The 21,974-nt window shown below is 42.9% G+C and overlaps 1 protein-coding gene across 7 annotated transcripts in view; it reads right to left on the reverse strand.

Moving 5' to 3' along the window:
• Positions 1 to 21,974, reverse strand: part of CRIM1 (cysteine rich transmembrane BMP regulator 1) — a 192,891-nt gene that overhangs the window by 100,456 nt on the left and 70,461 nt on the right. For 5 of the 7 annotated variants that reach the window (XM_043604178.1, XM_043604182.1, XM_043604179.1 and 2 more), the window contains exons 3-4: positions 5,661 to 5,903; positions 4,498 to 4,618 (exon numbers count right to left, since the gene is read on the reverse strand). The exons of 1 other annotated variant lie outside the window; for it this stretch is intronic. In XM_043604178.1, coding sequence (XP_043460113.1) covers positions 4,498 to 4,618; positions 5,661 to 5,903 — 364 coding nt within the window. The remainder of the gene's footprint in view (positions 1 to 4,497; positions 4,619 to 5,660; positions 5,904 to 21,974) is intronic. One more of the 7 variants, XM_043604181.1, reaches the window with a different exon arrangement.

Here is a 21,974-nt window from a genome sequence, read left to right on the forward strand (position 1 = left end):
TTATTTCCTGGACTTTAAAACAACAGCAAAACACAGTTATCAAAAAACTGCGGTGGAGAGGACAAGGCTTTGGGATCAGAGAAGCTGGGTTGAAGACTCAGACCTGCTCTCATCCTTGTACCAAAGAACACATGACTCTGCACAGCTCACTTGTTCTCTCTGCCTCTGTTTTCTTATCTATAAATTCCTCATGGAATCAGAATGATAAAATGAGAACAACAGAAACGCTTTGTAAACAGTAAGGCACATTACACAGTTAAGCTGTCCTTGGAATCGCCACCTTCATGCTACTTCAATACTTAGTCCTTCCCCATAAAGGTATCATCCGGATCAATATATCAGACGTAACCTCCTCTGCTACAAGACTCCTTTTGCGGGCAGGCATTTGCACGCACACATGCACACGCAGGGCCTTCCAAGAACCACAGGTGTCATAAGCCCTGTGGACAGGGCTGTTTTTCCTTTCTGCCATCATCCAGTGTTTAGGCCCGTGGCCACTAACCCTCCTTCCTTTCACCGTCTCCTGAAAGGTGTGATGAGCTCACATCACATTCCAGGGCCAAGAGAAGAGAAAAGGTGAGAAAAAAAATTGGCAGGGTGCTTGGAAACCTAAAACCTAGCCGAGGAAAGAAGAATTAAAAATGGTTAAGAGTTCACTGTATTGCAAGCAAGAATGACGTCAGAATGGGATGAAGTTCAGGAAAAGACAGCCAAAGAGGGTGGAAACAAAGGATGGGCCATTAAGAAAAAGCAAAGATGCAGCAAGTAAAGAAGGAAGGACCTGTCTGTAGAAAGGGCAGGGGTAAGGTGGGAAAACCAGCACTCATTGGGAACAGAAGAGAAAAGAGATATCCACGCATGAAGAGACTATCTAGAGGGTAGAGTCTGTCACTTGTAAGAGCTCAAGTTATGCTTGACAAACAGATGAATAGCTGAAAAAAATAAAACAAAAAGTCACAAATTGCACAAGGACTCACACCGAAATAGGGCGGTGAGGGGCTGGAATGGGTGAGAGTCTCACTGGGAATGGGAGTTCCATTTGGATGAGAACAACGGAGAGAGGAATTTGTTCTTTAAGGCAAGGGGGACAAAGTCCACGAGCTCCTCTCCTCCTTGCTGAAAGTCCAAGACATCTTTACAAAAGAGGGGTCATTAAGGTAAATCTCTACTGCCAACATTTCTGATACCTTCACCCTAACTGTAAAGGGCTTTCCCCCTGAAATCTCCACATCGCTGGTTTTGGTCCAAAATGGCTCTAAGTTCTTAATAATGCTCTTTATAAATAAGCGGTAAAGACCAAATAGTTACAACCTAATTTTATGTATTCTAAAATGGTCTTCTGTGTATCTCAACATCATACTCTTAAAAACATAAATCACACAAAAGAATACAGTCATGTAGTTTTTTTTCTCTTGAAATACTCCTGCTATGACTCATGGTAGGCTCTCTTCTTTTTATTTCCATTTTCACATGATTGTTTGGCTTTTTATTCTCTTGCCAAAGTAGGACCTATCATCCTCCTTAGTAAGCGGGAACCCACTTAATATGCTAAACTAGGTTTTAACCACGGTCTGAGTACATTCTGCATTTACCGATTCATTCAGTATGAATGCATACAGAGGAAAAGAAAGAAGACACAATTCCTGACCTCTAAAAACGTCCTTTAGTTGGTGAGACAAGACTATGCGTGTAGCAGTGAAATAACAATGCAGGGAAATATGCGATTAGTTGGCAACACAGAAAAGAACACGTTAGGAGCTCCCAGGGCGTAGGATGGGTGTTGGTTGAAGCATGAAGACCTTTTGGATAAAGTGCAATTTAATTGGAGTCCTGCAGTGTGAACAATATTAGAAAAGGTGGAAGGGAGAGATAAAGGCTTTGAGAGGTGACCTTGGTGCTTGGAATGCAGAATTTCTGCAGTATGGAGAAGTGGGCCATAAAGAAGGGGCTTGGGGAAAAGTGCAAGGTTTTTAAAGTGAGCCGGGGAGTAGTATTTACTGCCCAACAGTGGGAGGGTAACAAGAAACTAAAAATACTCAGGCTTTCTTCTTCAAGAAAGAAATCAACATGGCTTAGCGTGGGCCTGCTCATTCATTCGTTCATTCATTCACCCATCAACAAACGTAGGTAGACACATTACAATTCCTATTCTAGTACTAGAGGCTATAAAATATTCCCTTGAGAATCACACAGAGAAGGGAATACTGACCAAAAGAAAAAAAAAATCAATGATATCAATGTATCATAAAAAGTGCTTCAAGAGACACATGGGAATTAAATTACAAGTGAGCAGAGGAGGGCACCTAAGTCATCCTCAGGGCTGAAGACTTCAAACACTTCAAAGAGAAGGAAATGCAGTCCCGAAAGGGGAGCAGAAACTGTAGGAGGGGAAGGTGCCCAGGGAAGCCAGCTGTCGGCACTGGCATGAGCATCAGCTGGGCATGGGCAAGTGAGGAGAGGGGTCTTATCCAGGCGGGAACACAGGATGTACGCGGACAGGGGCGGGGAGTACCATGGGTCAACGACCATCTCAAATACAGAAACTAAAGGGCTGTGAGAACTTATCCCTCCCCTGCAAATAATTTACAGTGGGATTTTGAATGACTTCCATCTCTGTTTTCAATTTCTTCGTTAGAGGCACCTTTAACTGACTGACCATTCTTGAGCCCTGGATGCCAAAGTCAAATTTACATCAACACAATAATAAGCATCCTAAGGTTTATGTTTGTAAGACTCACAGAAGCTTGGATATAAAACAGAAGACATCTAGCTGAACCTCCTTTCCAGTGTAACATTTCTTCTAAGCATTCCTGGCAGGTGGCCATCCAGACGGAAAGAAATCTACAGCTCTGGGGAGCTGAGGAAGCAGCCCAATTCATCACTGTACGTCATTAGTTGTGAGAAAATTTTTTCCTTAAACTGAGATTAAGTATGTCTTTTACCCACTTCGACCCCCTGGAGGGGCTGAAAATTCGCCTACTGTGCCTCCTACGTGCATATGGTGCCATGTTACGTTTATAACAGTGACTTGAGAATTGTCCCTCTTCTTCACTGAAGGACTTGTTAATTAACAACTGGCTTAGTTTTGATTAATTAGGTTCTCTAATATAATGTGCTACCTTCCTTTTCGTGAAGACCTTGAAGGGACATCTGTTACCGTTAATGACACTCCCTGTTCCTCCATTACGGATTGGTAATACCTCACGTTTGCACAATGTTTTACCCCTTTCCAAGTATCTTCACATAATCACACTGTAATGTCCTAAGAGGGGGCTACACACTGTGAGTACGTGAATCGTTGTTATCTGCTTTATGATACCATACAATGGATACAATAAGGGGTGTAACATGTGTCTGAGAGGTTCCTAGAGCTTCTGACAGGGCAAAGGTTAGGGAAAAACTAATGTCATTTTAAGAGAAGAAAAGAAATTATCAGAACACACTCTGGATGTCTACTCCAATTATGGACTACAAATCACTGGCACTTACCTACAGACCATATATATTATGTTGACAGGGCCATTTGGAAAATCAAAACGACTCCTCAACAGACACACATGGGAAGTGCTGGCACTGGACAGGGCAGACGGACAGTTTAGAAAGGGAGCTAAGGAAGGCCCGTTTCAACTGTGGATATTAAATGCAGAGCACAGGAGAAAGAAACGAGTTGACTTGGTCAAAATGATGCCTTAGTGGCCTGGGAAAGATGGAGGAGAGGTCATGGCAGGGAAGAGGGGAGGGCGTCTCAGCAGGGGAAACGGAACAGAAACCCCATGTTTCCAAGCACGGTCTCCCCCAAAGTCAGGTACGAAAGGCCGGCTCCACGGTGGTTCTCTGAAGACTGTCTAGGACCCGACCTGGAGACCCTCAAGTTCTGGAGTGAGCCTGGTCCTGGAGGGCTGAGTGGATGTCCTGCTACTATGACTAAAATGACAGGAATTTTTTCCCCCAACAAGGCAAAGAGGGCTGGCTTGTTCCTCCAGAAAAGCATCAGCAGAATTTAGACTCCTCTCTGCCTCAGCAATTAGCAGGTCCGGGTCGATGCGTGATGGCAAACGTAAAGGATTCCGTGGGAGCAGCTCCACGAGGCCTGCTGTGTTTCATCCCATTGGACACAACGGTTAAGAACCGGGAAGACTCACTGCGGAGGGTCAAGTGATGTGCCCGCTCTGATCAACACCCCGCTGCCTCCCTGGCTGCGTGCTGAGGGACCCATATGCCCATGCAGTTCCCAACCTGCCAAAGTGCACAGACACCCGGAAGGGAAGAACCTGTAAGGGTTCGTGACTTGATCTGATGACATCTGGCTTTGACCCAAGGAATGAGACGTGTAAATACCAAGTCACAGGAATAGTCAGGATTTCTCCTCAGAAACAGGAGCGTGTTAGGTTTCCCTGATAACCTGGGGAGAGCAGAGTGCGTGCCTGAAACTGTGCCTTCAGTGATGCTAACACACGAGACAGCGGAGAAGAGCTGACAAACTGATGACGGACCAACCTTGTCGGCAGGGTGCAGCAACCGTCCGCCGTGAGTCTGACTTGAGTTTCGTAGCTGTCCAGAGGGCACACGGCCTGCTGCACGGAGGGGCACTCCACGGTGCTGCAGTCCACGCTGAAAACTGGAAGGGGCAAACAGAGGCACCATTTACTGTTACATTTACTTGCACTGGGAGTCCCCGAAACGAAACACTGGCTCTTCACAAACGTGTGCAGTTTCCTTGTTCCCCAGAACCCTCTCGTCGCACTGACGTTTTCATTTCGGTCCACGTTAGAGAGTGGCAGTAGGGCCCGTATCTGCGCCAGGAAAGCAGGGGATAAGACCTCTAAGAGTTAGGATGAAGACACAGAGAGAGAGGGAAGCCAGCGCTGGTTATGTGGATGGTGAGGGTAAGCCAGACGCGTTCCTGGCACAACACTGCAAGAGATGGACAAGGGATTGTTTTGCTTGAGGCTTTTATCCAGCAGTTAAGACCAAAAAAAAAAAAAAAAAAAAGTCTGACCAATGGTTAGAGACTTGCAAAGAAGAAATCACTATAGTTTAGACCTGTTCACAGAGTGTATTAGAAATGCACAAGAACAAGGATGTTAGAAATACTGCGAAGCAATAAGTAGCTGGGACAGGACAACAAATCAAATGCAGCAAAGAAGGTGAGCAAACAGTCTGAGACCTAGCACATGCTCTAAAGCCTGCAGACGGATGGCAGGGAACTGGCAAGGAGAAAGACTAGGGCTGAGATTTTCGTTCTAACGCATCTGGTGGTTGGATGCATATTTACATATGCATCTTTCTGTTTACATATGATGGCTGTTTTTAAAGGTGATAAACTGATAGGTCTACCAAGGAAGGCTCTGACCTTCTTCTCTGGGGGAACGGAGCACAGAGCTACAGCATCATAAATTCTCACCCCACTTCCCGCGTCAAGCAGACTTTGAAGGAAAAGGGAGAGAAGAAAAAAGATGGTCCCTATCGGCAGGTGCGTGTGCACCAGCGAGTTGTCACCCTGCCCCTCTGACTAGGAGGTCAGCAGTGAGAGTGGCAGGCGTGCAGGGTGCCGGCAACAAAGCCCATCTTCCCCGGGAGGCTGGCAGCGGTGGCAGCAGAGGGGCCTGCGACCCTGGGCTGCAGAGAAGCGAGGCCGCCGATGCGACGCCCGCGCGTACCTGGTTTGCACTCATACAGGTCACAACACTCTCCCGGCTTCCCTGAGGCCTTGGACACTAGTATGTTCAGGTATCCCGGCTGGCAGACTTTGCGCAGACAGCCCGCAGGGTCGCACACGCAGCGGCTGGGTAAGGGGCAGCACTCCCCGGGGGGAGCATAGCCCTCGATCAGAACGGAATCTTCAGGACAACGTGGAGAGAACTGGACTTCACAGCGGGCCTTGGAGCAATCTGGCTTCTCTTCTAAATGGGAGAGAAAGAATTTAGCACGTGCCCAGGGGGCAGTGTGGGGCGCTGTTGTCAGACTCAGGGGCAGTCCTGAGGATCTATTCATGGACCGAAGAGGAGGGGAGAGAAAGAAACCAGTGAAACTGTCACACTCGGCTCAGCCGGCCATGAAAATCTCCCCTGAGATCTGCTCATGACATGGCGGGGGGAGCACAGTGGCCTTCTCCACCTCCCTGCTCACTTGTGCTGAAAAATCCACATTCCATGTGTCAACCAAAATCAAGAGTGGCACGGGAAGGTGCTTACGTGGGGTGCACGATCTGGGAAGAGGACTTCATCACTTACTGACCGAAAGCCTTTGAACTTAAAAGGAGTTTTAAGGCCTGCTCTTCGAAAACAGCATATGTTTAAAACCCCAAAATAGACCCACAAACAAATCCTGGCTACTTCAGGGACTGGACACAAAGGTATGTGATTATCAACACGAAAGAACTCTCTCTCTGAGCCCTGAATTTTGAAGAGATGAACTTATTTAAGACCATAGGATTCTATGACATGGAAGCTTCACAAGATGGAGAAGGAGCTAAATTGCCATGTAATTTCCCTAAACACCATCCGGCGTGTCTATCTCTAGCAGAGATCAAATGCCCCTCTCTCCTTCCTCAGGCATTATGTACTGACCACTGCTGTGCCTCCATTTTAAAAGAAAAGAAAACTAAATCGAACAAAGCCCTAGCTTCTGGAGCCCCAGTCCACAGCTGAGTCTCTGGGTTTAAACTTTTAAGAAACCTACACCAACATTATGTCCTTCAGGAAAAGGCTGAAACAAACCCAAGGCATGTCATCATGGCCCTGTGATCTCTTGGGCGAGGGGGGGAAAGGGGGGGAATGGAGGGGGGATGGAATTGAGAAAATGTTGGGTGAAAATGACGCCATGTGGTATTGGGGTACATTATCATTAGCTCCATGTTTTCTACAGTAAAACCCATCCAGAATCACAAAGCACGGTCAGATCCAGGTCACCTAGTTTAGTCTTCTCAACTAAAAATTAAGTTCAACTGATGCACGTGTGGTCAGCGGTAAAAGTAAAACAAGAATCCAGGTGTCCTCACTTCCAGGTTGTTCATCTCTTCCTGTTACACAAGTAGCTCTATTTCCAAAACCAAGTGCTCCTCAGGTCACTCCTACCTTGATGGCTGTATCTTTCATTTCACTGACCATCTTCCTTGTCTACTTCCTGTTTAATCAAAACGCCCGATGAAAGAGCCTTCCTACTCACAGGTGTAGTAAATTCATTAAAAAATATTTACAGAGAACCTGCTGTTCTAGCAGCTTGAGCTGTGCTGTAGGGAGAACAGGCATAGATTCCTGCCCTCATAGAGTTTACAGCACAGCGGAGGGTGACAAAAAATAAACACTAAACATCATAAATAAGCAAAGTGTGTCATAGTGGAGGGTGTTAAGTGCTATGGAGAAAAAAATGGAACAGAGCAAGGGGGAATCAGAGTGACTGGGGGGGCGGCGGTTATAATCTGGTCAGAACAGGCATCACTGAGAAACCAATGTTTGAACTAAGACTTAAAGGAGGGAGAGAGCGGGCCATGGAGATATCTAGGAGAAGAGCATTCCAGTGGCAGGAACAGCTAATATCATCCTGCATGTCCCAGGAGGGGTGGGGAGGCCAGCATGGCTGCAGTAGGCTGATGGAGAATGCATATATCCTATTTTCCTATGGTAACCCCAAGCAACTGCCCGGAGAAGAGAACACAAGAGGAACTCCAGTCTTGGATATCCATCAGTGTGGACAAAACAAATCATTAAGCTGGGGAGGAGAAAGTGAATCTTGACAGCATGGGGATTGATGGAGATGGAGTTGGTTAAGTACGTCCCGTGGATGACTTCTCAGGCAAACACAAACACACTGTGTCCAATCATACCACAAGCTCTGTGACTTTAACTGCAATAACACTTCATTCCTCCTCTTGTTAATGTGCTGTGATGAACTTATTCTGTGTCACATTCTATTCCATTCTTCTCCTGAGAAATACTTGTTATGTACAATCAGACTTTCCAAATATATGCTTCAATAAAACACGCTTTCATTATAACCCAACATATTAGATCTTCCTGGTTATTCTGCTCTTTATGCTTCACAGTCTCAATGTTGTCACCTACTTATGTGCTTTGCAGTTCAAGCCTTGAGAGATTTATTTACTTCTTAGAAACTGCCTTTGTGGGGCGCCTGGGTGGCTCAGTCGTCCAACTCTTGACTTTGGTTCAGATCATGATCTCAGTTTGTGGGTTTGAGCTCAACGTCAGGTTCTGCATTGACAGTGCAGAGCCTGCTTGGGATTCTCTCTCTCTCTCCTTTCTCTCTGCCCCTCCCCTGCTCTCTCTCAAAATAAATAAACTTAAAAAAAAAAAAAAACTGCCCTTGTAATACAAATGCCTTTGTAATACAAAATGTAGGTTATCACAGACACTGTTTGAACCACTATCCAAAGGGATTTAGGAATGTTAAAAATGAGGGTTTTTAAATCTTATTAAGTACTTTTTCAACTTTTCTCAAGATGACCATAGTGGCTTTCCCTGTAATTTATTATATAATCAATTAGCAGATTTAAAATCATCATTGTTTTCTTAGATTAACTGTATTGTTTCATTCTCTTGCCAGAGAATGTAGGCTGTACTACTTCGGTACTATTTTCTACTTCTGTTCATTTCTTGAGAGAGAGAGAGAGAGAGAGAGAGAGAGAGAGAGAGAGAGAGAGAGTGAGTTGGTAAATATGTGTGTAAATATGGCCTAAGGTCATCTTTAAAATACATGGCTATTTGAAAAAAACATGTATTTTCCCTTTACTAGATGTAAACTTGCAAATCTATCCAATCAGGCTTAATTATGACATTCAGACCACTTCTAGCTCACATTTTTAAACTAATTTCCAAGAAGGATCTATTAAAATCATCCACTATGAACCAGCAACTTCTTGTATTGCTATCAGTTTTTTACTTTAATTTTTTAAGCCTGTGTTCTTAACTCCATGACTAGTAGGCATAAGATTCAAGCCTATGATACTGACTTGGCAAGTTGTAAAATGATGCTTTTAAAGAATCTAGATTTCTAAGATTTGTATCTTTCTTTTCATCTTGTAATTGCTAACATTCTTAGCTTTTCTCTTCTTTTAACCCTCTATTCAGGTCTTGATGGATTATCCAGTACCCTTACTCACTAGCACCTTCCTCCAATCAGTCATGACCTGGGTACCCAACCATGGTTACCATGGCATCAGGAAGTGTCTTTCTGATACTTTCTTTTCCGACCCATTTCTAAATTAATTCTTTTAAGAGATTTCATTTATTCATCTACGTCTCCATTCCATCTCTCTTCCGTGAAAAAATAAGGAGAAAACTATAGCCACACCTGTATTTCCCATTCATTTAGAAGGTTTTTCTGATATTACCTCTGAATTTTAAATTTCATCCATTTGAAAAGAAGCCTCTTCTGACTCTTTCCTTACAGTGTCTAACAAATCTATATATAATAGTTAAGTTAATTAACAAGGTTTCAGTCTGGTTGCCTTGGCAACACTTTGCAACTAGCATCTTAAAAAAAAAAAAAAAAAGAACAAAAACTGCCCCAGATACAGAAAGATTAAAGTGACAGAATCAGTTGTAACAGAGGTGGTTATGGAGAGAAAATAAGCTTCTTTCATCATATTAATTATCTTCTTGTAAGAGGTTAGCCCTTAAAATATTGACAGGGTCACCCAGTATTAGAACGATTTTACAATAATAATGAAAAGTGCGTCTCAATCTAAGTCACTTTAACCTGTGTGACCACATGCTGGCCAGTTGTAGATCTTCTCCAGGTTCCTATATCAACAGGGAAAGTGCAATCATGATCTACAAGTAGCAATCGCACTCGAGAGTTTTAAATAAAACCAAAGCCGAAACGAAAACTACTAGATGGGAAGGGAAAAAAAGAGAAGAGAAAATGATATTGCCAGATTCTCACTATATCTGATTTTCTGCAGAGTCCCACACATCTGACACGAAAACTTTCTTCCTCTTTCAAAATCTCTGGAGATGGTCACTTAAAATGCTGCATACTTGTTAATGGAAAACAGGCAGCATGAAATGGACTACTGAAATTTAGACCAGTAACTAACTACAAAATCAACGCTGCTGGGTGCTCGGTCATTTTCCTGAAATCTATCCTGATTCTCACACACAACACAAATGCACACAGGCAGCACACGGTCATGAGACACAATCCTTGGGAGTTCCAACCACAGAGATGTTTCAAGAGACCCCCACGTGTGGACTGGACTTGATATCACAGAATTTAGCAGGTAGAGCAGGGAGCAAAGAGGGGAAGATTCTGGGACTTCCACCTCACTCTGGTAGTCCCTCCTCCCTTATAATCTCAAGTCCTAGAGTAGCTGTGGCATCACTGAAGCCATCACAGGGGCCACCTGGCCGTCCTGGCAGGCAAATCTCCTCATGAGAGGAGATTTGGTTTTGGAGGCTATGCCACTTGAGGTGGTATAGGTGAGGTGAAGTCGGAGAAATCTTCTCTAATCCTTCTCTGATTCATCCGACAAACATTTACTGAATGACTTCCATGTGCCGGGGGTTCTGGGCACAGAATTTAGAGCATAAAAGGAATAAAACAAAGTCCTTGCCCTCCTGGATTCAGAATTCTGGAGTGAGACAATAAACAAAGAGCTACACACCATGGTGCCTGGGGGGCGATAAATGCCCTGAAGTAGAATCAGCAACGTGGGTGTACCCTCTGGGTGAGGGCACCTGCACAGAGACCTGAATGAACGATAGAGGGCACGCAAACAGCAGGGCAGGATGTCTCAGATGGAGGGACCAGCAAGGATGAAGGTGCTCAGGCAAGAGCAAGCCTACCCTCCAAAAAGAAAAGTATACCTCACAGTTATGAAGAAGAAATCTAAACTAGTGTAACTCCCAGCTAGAAAATACCAATAAAGACTTACAAGAAAAAATATTTTGACATATAATGTTTCTCATTAAGGATTCAGTTCTCACGACTGTGCTAGGGAAATGAAGGCAATCTTTATCAGTGGGGTACCTTCTATGCATAACGCACCATGCCTCTCCTTTTCTCCTCCATTGGGAAAAGAGGACATTTTCCTTTCCACTTGGTAGAGGAGGAACTAGACACAGAGAGGTTAAGAAACTTGGCTAAGGTCACAAAGCAAGTGGCACAGCTTCCAAAGCCGACGATCTTCTCACTGGTTCACAATACCAAAAGCAAAAGGAACTTGAACTTTCCTCATTGGCTTTTCTGGTATTTGTATATTTCGTCAATGGCTACGGTTTCACTCACACACAGAATGCAAAATTAATTGGCAAAGATAAAGAAAGAGGTGCAGGGTCGTTGGTACTGTCCTCAACACTTTCTGGCTGGCCAGCCTCCCAAACTCATTTGCTCCTACAGACATCACATGATAAAAGGTAGAGGTTTTGGTTTGGTTTGTTTTTTTTTATCCAGTATTATTTTGTTCTGAAAACTTCTATTACAAACGTAAGCCACGTCATCCCTATATTTTTAAATTTAGAGACTGACTCCTTTAAAGTTACACTGTGAATTCTCTTCATTCACATTCCACGATTTTATCATAACCTTTTTTGGCAAGCTTCGCGGTGAAGACTCGTTCCACACAATCATAACCCTGAGGGGAAAAAATCAGGCTTGTTGATACAGTCCCAGAAATACTTCATATTTCGGCTTGTTCGGAAACACCAGCTGCACTTTCCCAGCACTTTCTTTTACTCTGAATTTAGGATTTAACAGTGAGGGAATCTACATATGCCCTTCTCTTGGCAGTGTGTTGAAAGTGCCATACTACATTGTTTTCATTACCTAATAAAGTTAGTTTGCATCCCAGAATATAAATTAGCCAGATATAAAGAAAAAAAATGAAATGATCTGTAAAGTTGCAACATAAGATACTTTAGTGCTTCTCATGCTGGCTGTCCATTACAATCACTTATCAAGCTTTTAAGACTACCACTGTCTAGAGAGGGAGGGAGGCAAACCATAAGAGACTCTTAAACACAGAAAACAATCTGAGGGTTGATGATGGGGGTGAGGGAGAAGGGAAAATGGGTGATGGGCATTGAGAAGGGCACTTGTTGGAATGAGGGCTGGGTGTTGTATGTAAGCAATGAACCACGGAAATCTACCCCAAAACCAAGAGCACGCTTTACACACTGTATATTAGCCGACTTGACAATAAATTCTATTAAAAAAAAATATACATATATCTCAAAGAAAAATCCTATAAAAAATAAGCAAATAAAAATCACCTAGGTGATAAGGCCTCTGGAGTTCCTGCATACTTTATCACATCATACATATGCATGGAAACATTCAGTGCTTTAATTTCTAAGGAAATAAAATGAACTTCAATCTCCTAAGAAAAAAAATAAAGAATAATGAAAAAATTTTTTCTGCACCAAAATACCCTTCCAACTGATGCCTGAAATTCCCTAAATAAAGATTAATTTATTGGCATTTAGTGAAAATTTTCCAGAAATGCAAATGTCTCTTTGTAGATAATAAAATCTGTACTTCGGATGAAAAAGAAAAAAAAAAAAAAAAAAGAATACCACTGTCTAGATGCCACCTTAAATCAATTAAATCAGAATTTCTGGGGGAGAAGCCTGGGAATTAATATTTATTTTAATAGCTCCCTGAGTGATTCTATTGTGTGATTAGAGCTGAGAATTACCGTGTTACTCCTCCAAGCAAACCAGGAATCTTTACAATGAAGTTCCTTACTGACAACAGAGCTTTGCAAAGGGTGTATTCAAACATCCTGTCAAACGGCAGCTGGCCAGATGCCAAAGAAGCACTGAGCCCTCCAGATCTCTGCCTGCCCCAAATGGTCCAAACCAGATGCTGAGCCCCATGGTACCTCTAGGACTCTCCCGGCCCACACATCTTTTCAATGTAGGATATTACTGAATTGGGTTGAAAATAACGCTTTACATTAGAGCTCTGCTACTCAAAGGGTGGCCTCCCTGGACCACCAGCATCGGCATCGGCATCACTTGGGAGTTTGTTAGGGCTGTACAGTCTCAGACACCTGGGCCAGACCTACTGAATCTGCACTTCAGCAAGATCTCCAGGTGATTCTGTGGTCTTGAGTATGGTTCTCAAACAGTGGGCCATGGACAAGCACTTCATCATCTCCTGGGAATATGCTAGAAATGCAAATTCTAAGGCCCCATATGAGGTCTACAGAATTAGAAACTGGGAGTGCGGCCCAGCAATCTCGCTGAACAAACCCTCCATGGAATTCTCATGCACGCGGTGGTATGAGAACCACAGGGCTGGAATAATGATTCTCAACCCTGGCTGCACACGAGAACCGCTGGGGAGCTTGGACAATCTAGAAGCTCAAGAATACACCCGCTTTAATTCTCAGGAACTCTGAATCAACGAGTTCTCTAGAGTCTTCTTGGAAGAGGTCAGAGCTCCCTGGGAGGCATGAAAATAGCTGAGAGAGGGGTAGAGGGTAGGGAGTGGGAGAGTCAGATCCCAAACGTGGCCTACGTACATCCTACTGAATGTTAAATCACAGTTTACCAAAGTTTATTAGAATTTTGAGTCCAGGGACGTTTTATTTCATCATCCATTAGTTCACACCACGAACACATATTCAATTTACTCCCAGAGGGATTTGCCATTCATATAATTAAATTTAGATATTTGTACACAGTAACAAACTTGCAAAATGTAACAAGGATTTTATTTTTAAAAACCGGCAATAAAATAAAGCCTCAGAGGATGGTTTGGATAAATGTACAAAGAAAATGGAAGATTTCTTTCAAAAAGACTAATTTTGCCTAACAAACTTCTCTGAGTACCTGGTTCCCTTTTTTGCCGTAAACACAAGCCCCCAGAAAAGGAAGAAAAATTACTAGAGAATGGGAAAATGACTAATGAGGAGAACTTAAATTAACTAGATTTGTGCAGTCAGTTCAGCAACATCTTAAGAGGAATCTTCATAACAGTTTGAAAATGTCAGAGGCATAAACCTTAGAAATGAAGAACTCCCCAGGGTGGTGTTGAAGCGGAAGGCAACGTCCATTACAGAAAACAAAGCCTCTATTTTGCTGAGTGATCCACATTGGATGGGTTGCTTTCTGCACTTCAAGTTTTCCTCCACTGAGGAAGGGGATGCTGTAAAACCAGGCTCTCTTTTTGTGAAATCAGGATCCGGACTTGAAAGGTGCGGTGCATCTGGAAATGGGGGGCTGGCCGTGTGGGTGTCTCTGTGGACATCCTTCAGCCAGGCCTTCTGTGAGCCCGTCCTCTGCAAGCAGGGCCTCCGGGAGGACCAGCAGTAACTGCTGAATTAGAGGAGGAGCCAGTCTTCCTTTTAAAACCCCAGTATTTGTTAACCACGTAGAGTTTTAGAAGTACAGTGGAAGAAATGAGATCTTACGAGACTTGAAGAAGGAAGGAACAGAAAACCAAGGGCATTGTCAGCAATTCTGTCAATAAAATCCCGAGTCCAGAGGTGGTATATGGATTTCAAAAGTCTTGAGGACTCCAAAGAATACTATGTGCTGATCGGAGGTCTTCAGAAGTTCCTGAAAGCGACTGTACTTATGTGATTAAAATGATAGATCAAGAATAAGGAGGGCGCAGACCAGCATGGAAAAAGGACGGGCGGAAGGCACCGCAGGACGCTGCTGTTGTTCAGTCTTTGCTGACAACAGCAGCCGCAAAGGAACAACAGCGGGCTATTTAGCTGTTCAACTGGTAGTTCTCATGAGGGTTTGCACATTCTGGCGGGGGCGGGGGGTTGGGGGACACAAAAACCGTGTGGCTAAAAATATGGAAGTAGATTTTTGAAAAAATTATCTTGGCCATTTATTTCTTCTTTCTCTTCCTCCTTTCTTTTTTTAATTTCTGTTTTACTTAAGACAAAATACTTGTTTGTACCAGTGGCTCGTCATTTAACAGAGGCTTCTTTTTAGCTACTTTTCTCTCTCTCTTGCATACATGGGAGTCAGTATACCTACTGGCTTACTACCAAGATTTGAGAGCCAGAAAAAAGTACGTTCAAATCTTGGCTCCTCTGAAACTATCTGTGTGATCTTGGACACGTTTCCTGACACTTCTCTGTGTCCAAGTTTCCTCGGGGTTGTTGTAAGAGTTAAGCGAGGTAATATATATTGCAAGCAGCCCTTTGCCTGGCGCATCCAAGTGTCCAGAAGAGAAGAGCTCTTATCACCATCATCAATTATTACAAAAAGTCTAGGCTTTGAGTCAGACTAACTTAACAATACTCAGTACAGTATACTCATGTGTTAAATGGGGCATCAAAATGCTTACCCTACAAGACTGTTTCAGAGATGAAAACAAAATGTATGCATTCGCTCCTATTGTATAAATATATAATATTTATAAAAGCTATATAAATATAAAAGAATATTTCATATTAAACATATACATGCACACGTACATCAACACATACATATACACACGCAAAGCATTATCCTAGGTGCTAATATTAGCTCACTCCTCCTCTCTGTTTTAAACCTAATGCCCAACACAGTGCCTAGGACACAGATGTGATCATTATATGTCTGCTATTACTGACAAAGGTGAAGCTGATTATGAAACACATACACACACCATATATCCCCACATACACACATCTCTTAGCGTGCTCCCTACAGAGTCATCTTAGCATGCTAGAAGTTTAACTCAAGTGCTGCTTCTCTGTCAACTTCCACTACTTTCTTTATTGATTTCTTAAAAAAAAAAAAAAAAAAGGCCACTTTTTTGAGAGAACAGTCTCTGCTCTGTCTGGAGAGCAGGAAGGAAGCTGCCTTATAGAGGTAGTTTTCCCTGGAGATTCTTCCCTAGCTATTTCTGCATTCAAGATGTGCTGATGGGACTGGCTCACAAAGTTAGCAAATTGACAAGATGGAATATAATGTTAAAGATTGCCTCCCCAAAACAGACACACAGAGGCCTCCTGACATTTATACCTACACCATTAAAGGCCCTCCCCAGTAAGAAAGTGCTTCCTCCTTGCAGACCACCTCTGGCGGTCAGCGTCTCTCAGAACAGCCTCATTCCCTTCCTACAACTCTTCCTCTGAAGGCCTCTCCACCCTCCTGACCATTCCTTCCTAATCAGCCTTGTGCTGGGCCAAGCCCCTGAAAGGGCCCCACGTTTCTATGCCGTCTTTGTATTCTTTGTGTACCCGCGGCGTAAACCCTCATCTACCACGACCGCCAAGAGGGCACCCAGAGACTACAAATATGTGAGCTGCAGCTGAGCAAAGGGACGTGTTTACTTTCCATCCGGAACGACAACTTGACCTGCAGCAAAAACAAAAATACTGCGATGTGTATTTTTTCCCAGAAATGATAATTATAGTACTCCAAACATTTTTCAAACTTCAACTACCAAAATGGAAAAGGCATTCAAAAATAATTTATTAAATAGCTTATATTCTTGGTAGCCCTTACATGGAAATTCTACTTCCCCCCTCCCCCCTTCATAGCAATTAAAGCGTTTGGCTCCTGGCTCAAAACCCTTCTCCAGAGCAAGGTGAGGTTCAACCTGCCGACCTGCCAGGTAGGTGGCTGAAGCGCTATCCTTATTCATCATAGTGTGGGTTTATAGCACCTTTTCCACCCCAAAATACCAGCGATTTAAGAATTGCAGTGACACAAAGGCAATTCTGCACATCTGGCTGATGAAACGCCTGAACCAAGAAGCAGAGGCCAGAGGGGCTCCAGGTACCAAACACAGAAGTATAGTATTTAGACCCTTCTCAGGAGCATGATGCGAACCCCGGCTTACTCTCACTCCTCTCTCTGAAGAATGTGCTTCTTCAATTCATTCCCCACCTGGTCGTTTTCCTCTAGCCAAAGTTCTTCTAGACTCCTTACTCCCATCGGGAAATGGCCCTTGTAACTACCGCTCTCAGGCTTTCCAACATTCTTTTGAAGTGGTTCTCACTTGAGTGTGTTAGACGGCTTTTTAAAGCATGGACTGTGAACCTCGCTTCCAGAGTCGCTGATTTAGTTGGTCTGGGTTGAAGCCTCAGAACATGCATTGCTAACAGATTCACAGGTTACTGATGCTGCTGTCCAGGCACCATGATTTGAGAACTGCTGCTTTAAACCATGTCTATTTGAAAATTTTTAACTCTCGTAAGCTCTATCATCATCTCTCCTCCTCCCAGGCAAAGCTGCTTCTCTCTCTCTGTAGATATGTACTAGAACTGGTGTTCGATGTAAAAGGACAGTACTGTGCTTGATGACCTGACAGGCCTAAACTCATCCTCTTCTACACTAAATAGCAGCCCACAGGGAGCTACCATCTCAGACCTGAGATAAAATTCAGAGAGGAGCTCATGGGGAGAACAGGCGCACATTCAGACCACTATATTAGATTTGCATGGAGAGGTCAGGGCTGTTGCCAGTGAACAGCTGGGGCTGCTCCCACATTTCAGGGGTATAGCATACTTCCAAATATTTTCAAATGCAGCAAAGGACATAATGACACCATAAATCAGTCTAACCAGAATGAATTAAAGGGGGCAAAGTAGTTAGTATATGATGAACCAACTCTCACAAATTCACCCTCTAATAATTGGGAATTTGTGATAATTTGGAATCAGAGTGTTATGAAATTTAACTTTAACTTAATGTGTGATGGGGACTAGACTCTACACAAAGTCACTAGGGACCTAAATTCCTTTCATTTATTTGCTCCTCAATACATACTGCGCAGCCCTCGTCCATCTAGTCTTTCAACCAATGGGAAGAGAAGAAAGTGGAAGGGGGAGGGCACAGCTCTAAGTGGCATACTGTGAGAAGCTGCATTATCCCTTCAGCTCCCTTCACCTGGCGCGGACTTAGTCACACAGCCACACCTACCTGCAAGGAAGTCTGGGAAATGTAGTCTTTATTCTGGGTGGCCATATCGGTAGCCAAAACTTTATGGCAGAGGAGAATGAACACGTGGATGCAGGGACTAGGAACCTCTACGATAATTTTTCTAAGGAAATAAACTCTGTTAATATGGAAGTATACTGCCCATTTTTTTTTATTTGTTAAAGTTTATTTATTTAAGAGAGAGAGTGCACGTGCCTGTGCATACATGAGCAGAGAAGGGGCAGAACGAGAGGGAGACTGAGAATCCCAAGCAGACTCCACGCTCACTGTGGAGCCCAACATGGGGGCTTGATCCAATGACCATGAGATCATGCCCTGAACCGAAATCAAGAGCTGGATGCTTAACAGACTGAGTCACTCAAATGTTTCATGTACTGCCCTTTAAAGAATAAAAGTTAAGTAAAACATTCTGAAGAATCACTTGACAAACACTCAAAGAAAGCAATACAGGTACGTGTTTCTTACCAAAGATCTATGTCTAGGTGTTAAACAGGCCTGGAAGATTATTATTTATTTATCAACTCCAAAAATATGTAATCATCAACTGCCATGTAAGAGACATGGTAACAAGTTGTATGTTTTTAAAAAAGCAAGCATATATATACCCTAGTCATCAGTGAGCCTAGATTTTCCATGCATACGAACTTTAAGCAGAAAGCTAGGTTTCTTTTGGAATGTTCTAATTTCAACAAATCAATCTAATCCTTCCTGTAATTAAGGTATGAAAAAAAGGTGGACTGAAGATTTGAATGTTTAATTATAAGAAAGTAGAGGAAATAAAATGCTTGACCTTGCATAGAAATGTGGGAATGGTTCTATCTACATACAGGACATCTCTGTCAAAGGAGAAGAAAATTTCTCTTAGCCAGAAATTCTTACATGTAAGTGGATAAAATGGTGGCCTAGCAAAACCAAATGACTTGCCCAAGGGTCATCTGGCTAGTGAATGGTGAGGCAGGGCCAGAAGCCAGGTCTCCTGGGGAATTCTACATTGCTTCCACCGAGAAACACAGTCAGTTATCATACTAACATTCTCACCCTTTGGTCCATAGTGTGCATCTTTCCCTGACAGTTACTCATCTTTTCTGCAATACTTAAAATTGCTTAGAATCTAGCTTAAAATTTTGATTACAAAGCTCCTTTATTATGAAATCAGTTAAGTATACAAACCAAGCCAAAAGTAACCCTTTATAAGTGGAGTGGCTAAAAAGGGTCAGAAGAGCAACCTCTGGTCATAAGGTGGCTGTGGTGCTGTCCACCACTTAGGTGCTGATAAGCTACTCATCCACACAGGCAGAGTCTTGTTCTCTGAGACATGCATAACAAATATGCTGGGGGCGGGAGGGTGGCATGACTGCCAAGATGGGATCTACGTGAACACCAAGGGACTTGGGACTGGGGACCTGGAAGGAGACAGCTCCCATGTGGCACACCACAGGGCTCCTCTGGAACAACCCAATCTCCAGGAAGTTTAGACCTCTTGGCAATTTCCCCCAGTCCATTCAGAAAACGAAGCCCAGCCACAGAAACGTAGAAACTCTAAGACAAGAGGAACTGGCAATAAATACCACACACATCTCTCAGCATTAAAGACAGGAAAAAGCCTGATGTGGAAGCTGAGAATCTGCTTTCATGATCTCGGCTTGGCATAGTGTCTGTAACACAGAAGTTAAGTTCTGAAAAGCCCTTCTGTCTGCAAAATCCCTCCGTGCTGCCACAGTTTCCTCACATTTTAAGCATGTGTTTCTTTGCTCTTCTCCCTGGTTTTGTGGTAGACTTGACTTATCTGGATACCTGCAGCTGGTGATGGCTGAAATCCTACGGATATGTGTGACCTCTGATATTCAGACTCTGTCCCGAGACGAGTGTAGGCTTCTGCTGGCCTTGTCTTTTCAAGGCATTGTGGATCCCTTGCCCAGCAAATGAGAAAGCCAGCCTTCCCTATTCCTTGTCCCATCTTCTCTCCCTCTTCTTACTATTTTCCTGCTGTGAAATCATAGCTATCCTTATGCTCAGAAAAGCCACTTTTTACAATTTAGGGTTTATGTTAATACTATCCTTTGTACATGTTATAACTGAGAATATAAAAACTTGCCTCAGAAGGGAGAAAGGGAACTTCCTAGGAGATCAGGTATAAACTAGAGGAAGCAGTAATCCCCAGGTTTTCTCTAGTGCTTCAGGAGCTTATCAGTTGGCTGTATGTGAATTTCTATTCTTAGGCATTTTGGGTTGTTGTTGTTAAGAAACAAAATGAACAAAAAAACAGACTCTTAAATAGAGAACTGTTGGTTGCCAGACGGGCAGTGGATGGAAGGGGGATGGGTGAAACAGATAAAGAAGATTAAGAGTACACTTATTCTAAGTATTTTTTAATAGAGTGTTTCTTTGAACCTGACAATGATTTTTTAAAATATTTATCTATTTTGAGAGAGAGAGAGAGAGAATGAATTCCAAGCAGGCTCTGCATTGTCAGCACAGAGTCTGACATGGGGCTCAATCTCACAAACTGTAAGATTATGACCTGAGCCGAAATCAAGAGTCATGCACTTAACTGACTGAACCACCCAGACACCCCTCTAAATATTTTTTAACAACAGATTAAGAAGCCACCCTAACTCCCTGACATATTGCCCAGTCTCAGAACTCTCGGATCTAGGGTGACTATTGTCCCAATTTCTAGTTATCCTTGGAGATACCACTTTTTCATTATCTTCCCTATTCAAGAGGATTTCCTCCTAGGAGGCTAACAGATTCTGATCAGCCAAATACTTTTTTAAAAAACAGTGTTTGATACAAGTGGCTACTGATATATGCTAGTTTTACCCGATCTAAAAGGCTTAAACAACAGGAGATCGGAAACATCTCAACACCTGCAAGATTAATGGTGTAATCTAAGAAGGCTATTCAGTCAACATATCATTACCGGGCCTCCCATTAAAAAAAGATGGGGATTGAGGAATGGAAATATAGTAGACTCAGGCTTTCCACAAGAGGTAATTCCTGAGGTCTTTGTACACACTAATTGGTGCATGATGCCACAGATTACAGTTGCCCCGGAAAGTGCAAAATTACACTGATCAGTACACTTGCTGAGGCATTTCTAGGAACTGCTCTTCCTTGTTTTTGTACCAAGCATTTCAGGGATTCACTCTACTGCCAAATATAGCACACCAGCTTTCTAATTTGTCCCAGATTTCTGTTTTCTGGTAAGGAACCATTACTTTCTAGGACTTCACTTTACTATTCTTCCTCCTGGCTTTCTTTTAGAAACAAAAAAAGTTCTGCCCAGTGCATGACTTCTTACATATGTGATAATGAGCTAAAAACAACTGGGCAGTTGGCTTATTACCAGCTAAACAACTTGCTCCTGCACAGGTACTTCAGAACACACCTGATCAAATGACAAATTACTACACATCACGGATCTTCTGGGTCACTGTTTCATGAATAACTGAATATGTGAAGGTTAAATCAATGAATCACAAGGGTCTACTGTGTTGGTTTCTGTGTAATGAATCTTGCCTAAGTCATGGCTGTTCCTGTTTAGCAATAACCTCATACCTAACTCTTCTACCCACTCCCCACTTAAGAATGCATGCAGAAGGCTCCACCTCCTCTGAATCCCCAATGAGGATGTTGGGGACAACGGGCTTTGTGGCCGGTAAGCCTCCTTTTGAGTCAGAGGAGGATTTCTCATGTAGCAATGACAAGGGCACTGTGGGATCTAATCTTCGTCCTTAATTATGTCACTGTGAAGCAAAAATTATTAAATTAAGAAAATGATTTTTTTATATTGGAAAACAGACTAATTTCTAATCAGAACTTAGAAATAAACAATCTAAACTGTCAGAAATATATCAAGCTGACTGAGTTGTTCAAGTGAGCTTTAAGAAAGGAATCTAACAGCCATCTTTAACAACATTCCTGGTGAAATTAACATGAAAACTGTCCCCTAGTTGTTCTTCTGGTACTCTTTCTGAACAAACGCATCTAATGGTTGAGGCCTTACTCTGTTTAATCGTCTACATACTATTTTATAAGTTGGGAACCACATTATCTTTACTGAATGTGGTATTCTATCCATTCTTTCATCTACAAATGTTTCATACTAAGTGT

The sequence above is a fragment of the Prionailurus bengalensis genome, chromosome A3, assembly GCF_016509475.1.
Source record: "Prionailurus bengalensis isolate Pbe53 chromosome A3, Fcat_Pben_1.1_paternal_pri, whole genome shotgun sequence".
Taxonomy (NCBI): domain Eukaryota; kingdom Metazoa; phylum Chordata; class Mammalia; order Carnivora; family Felidae; genus Prionailurus; species Prionailurus bengalensis.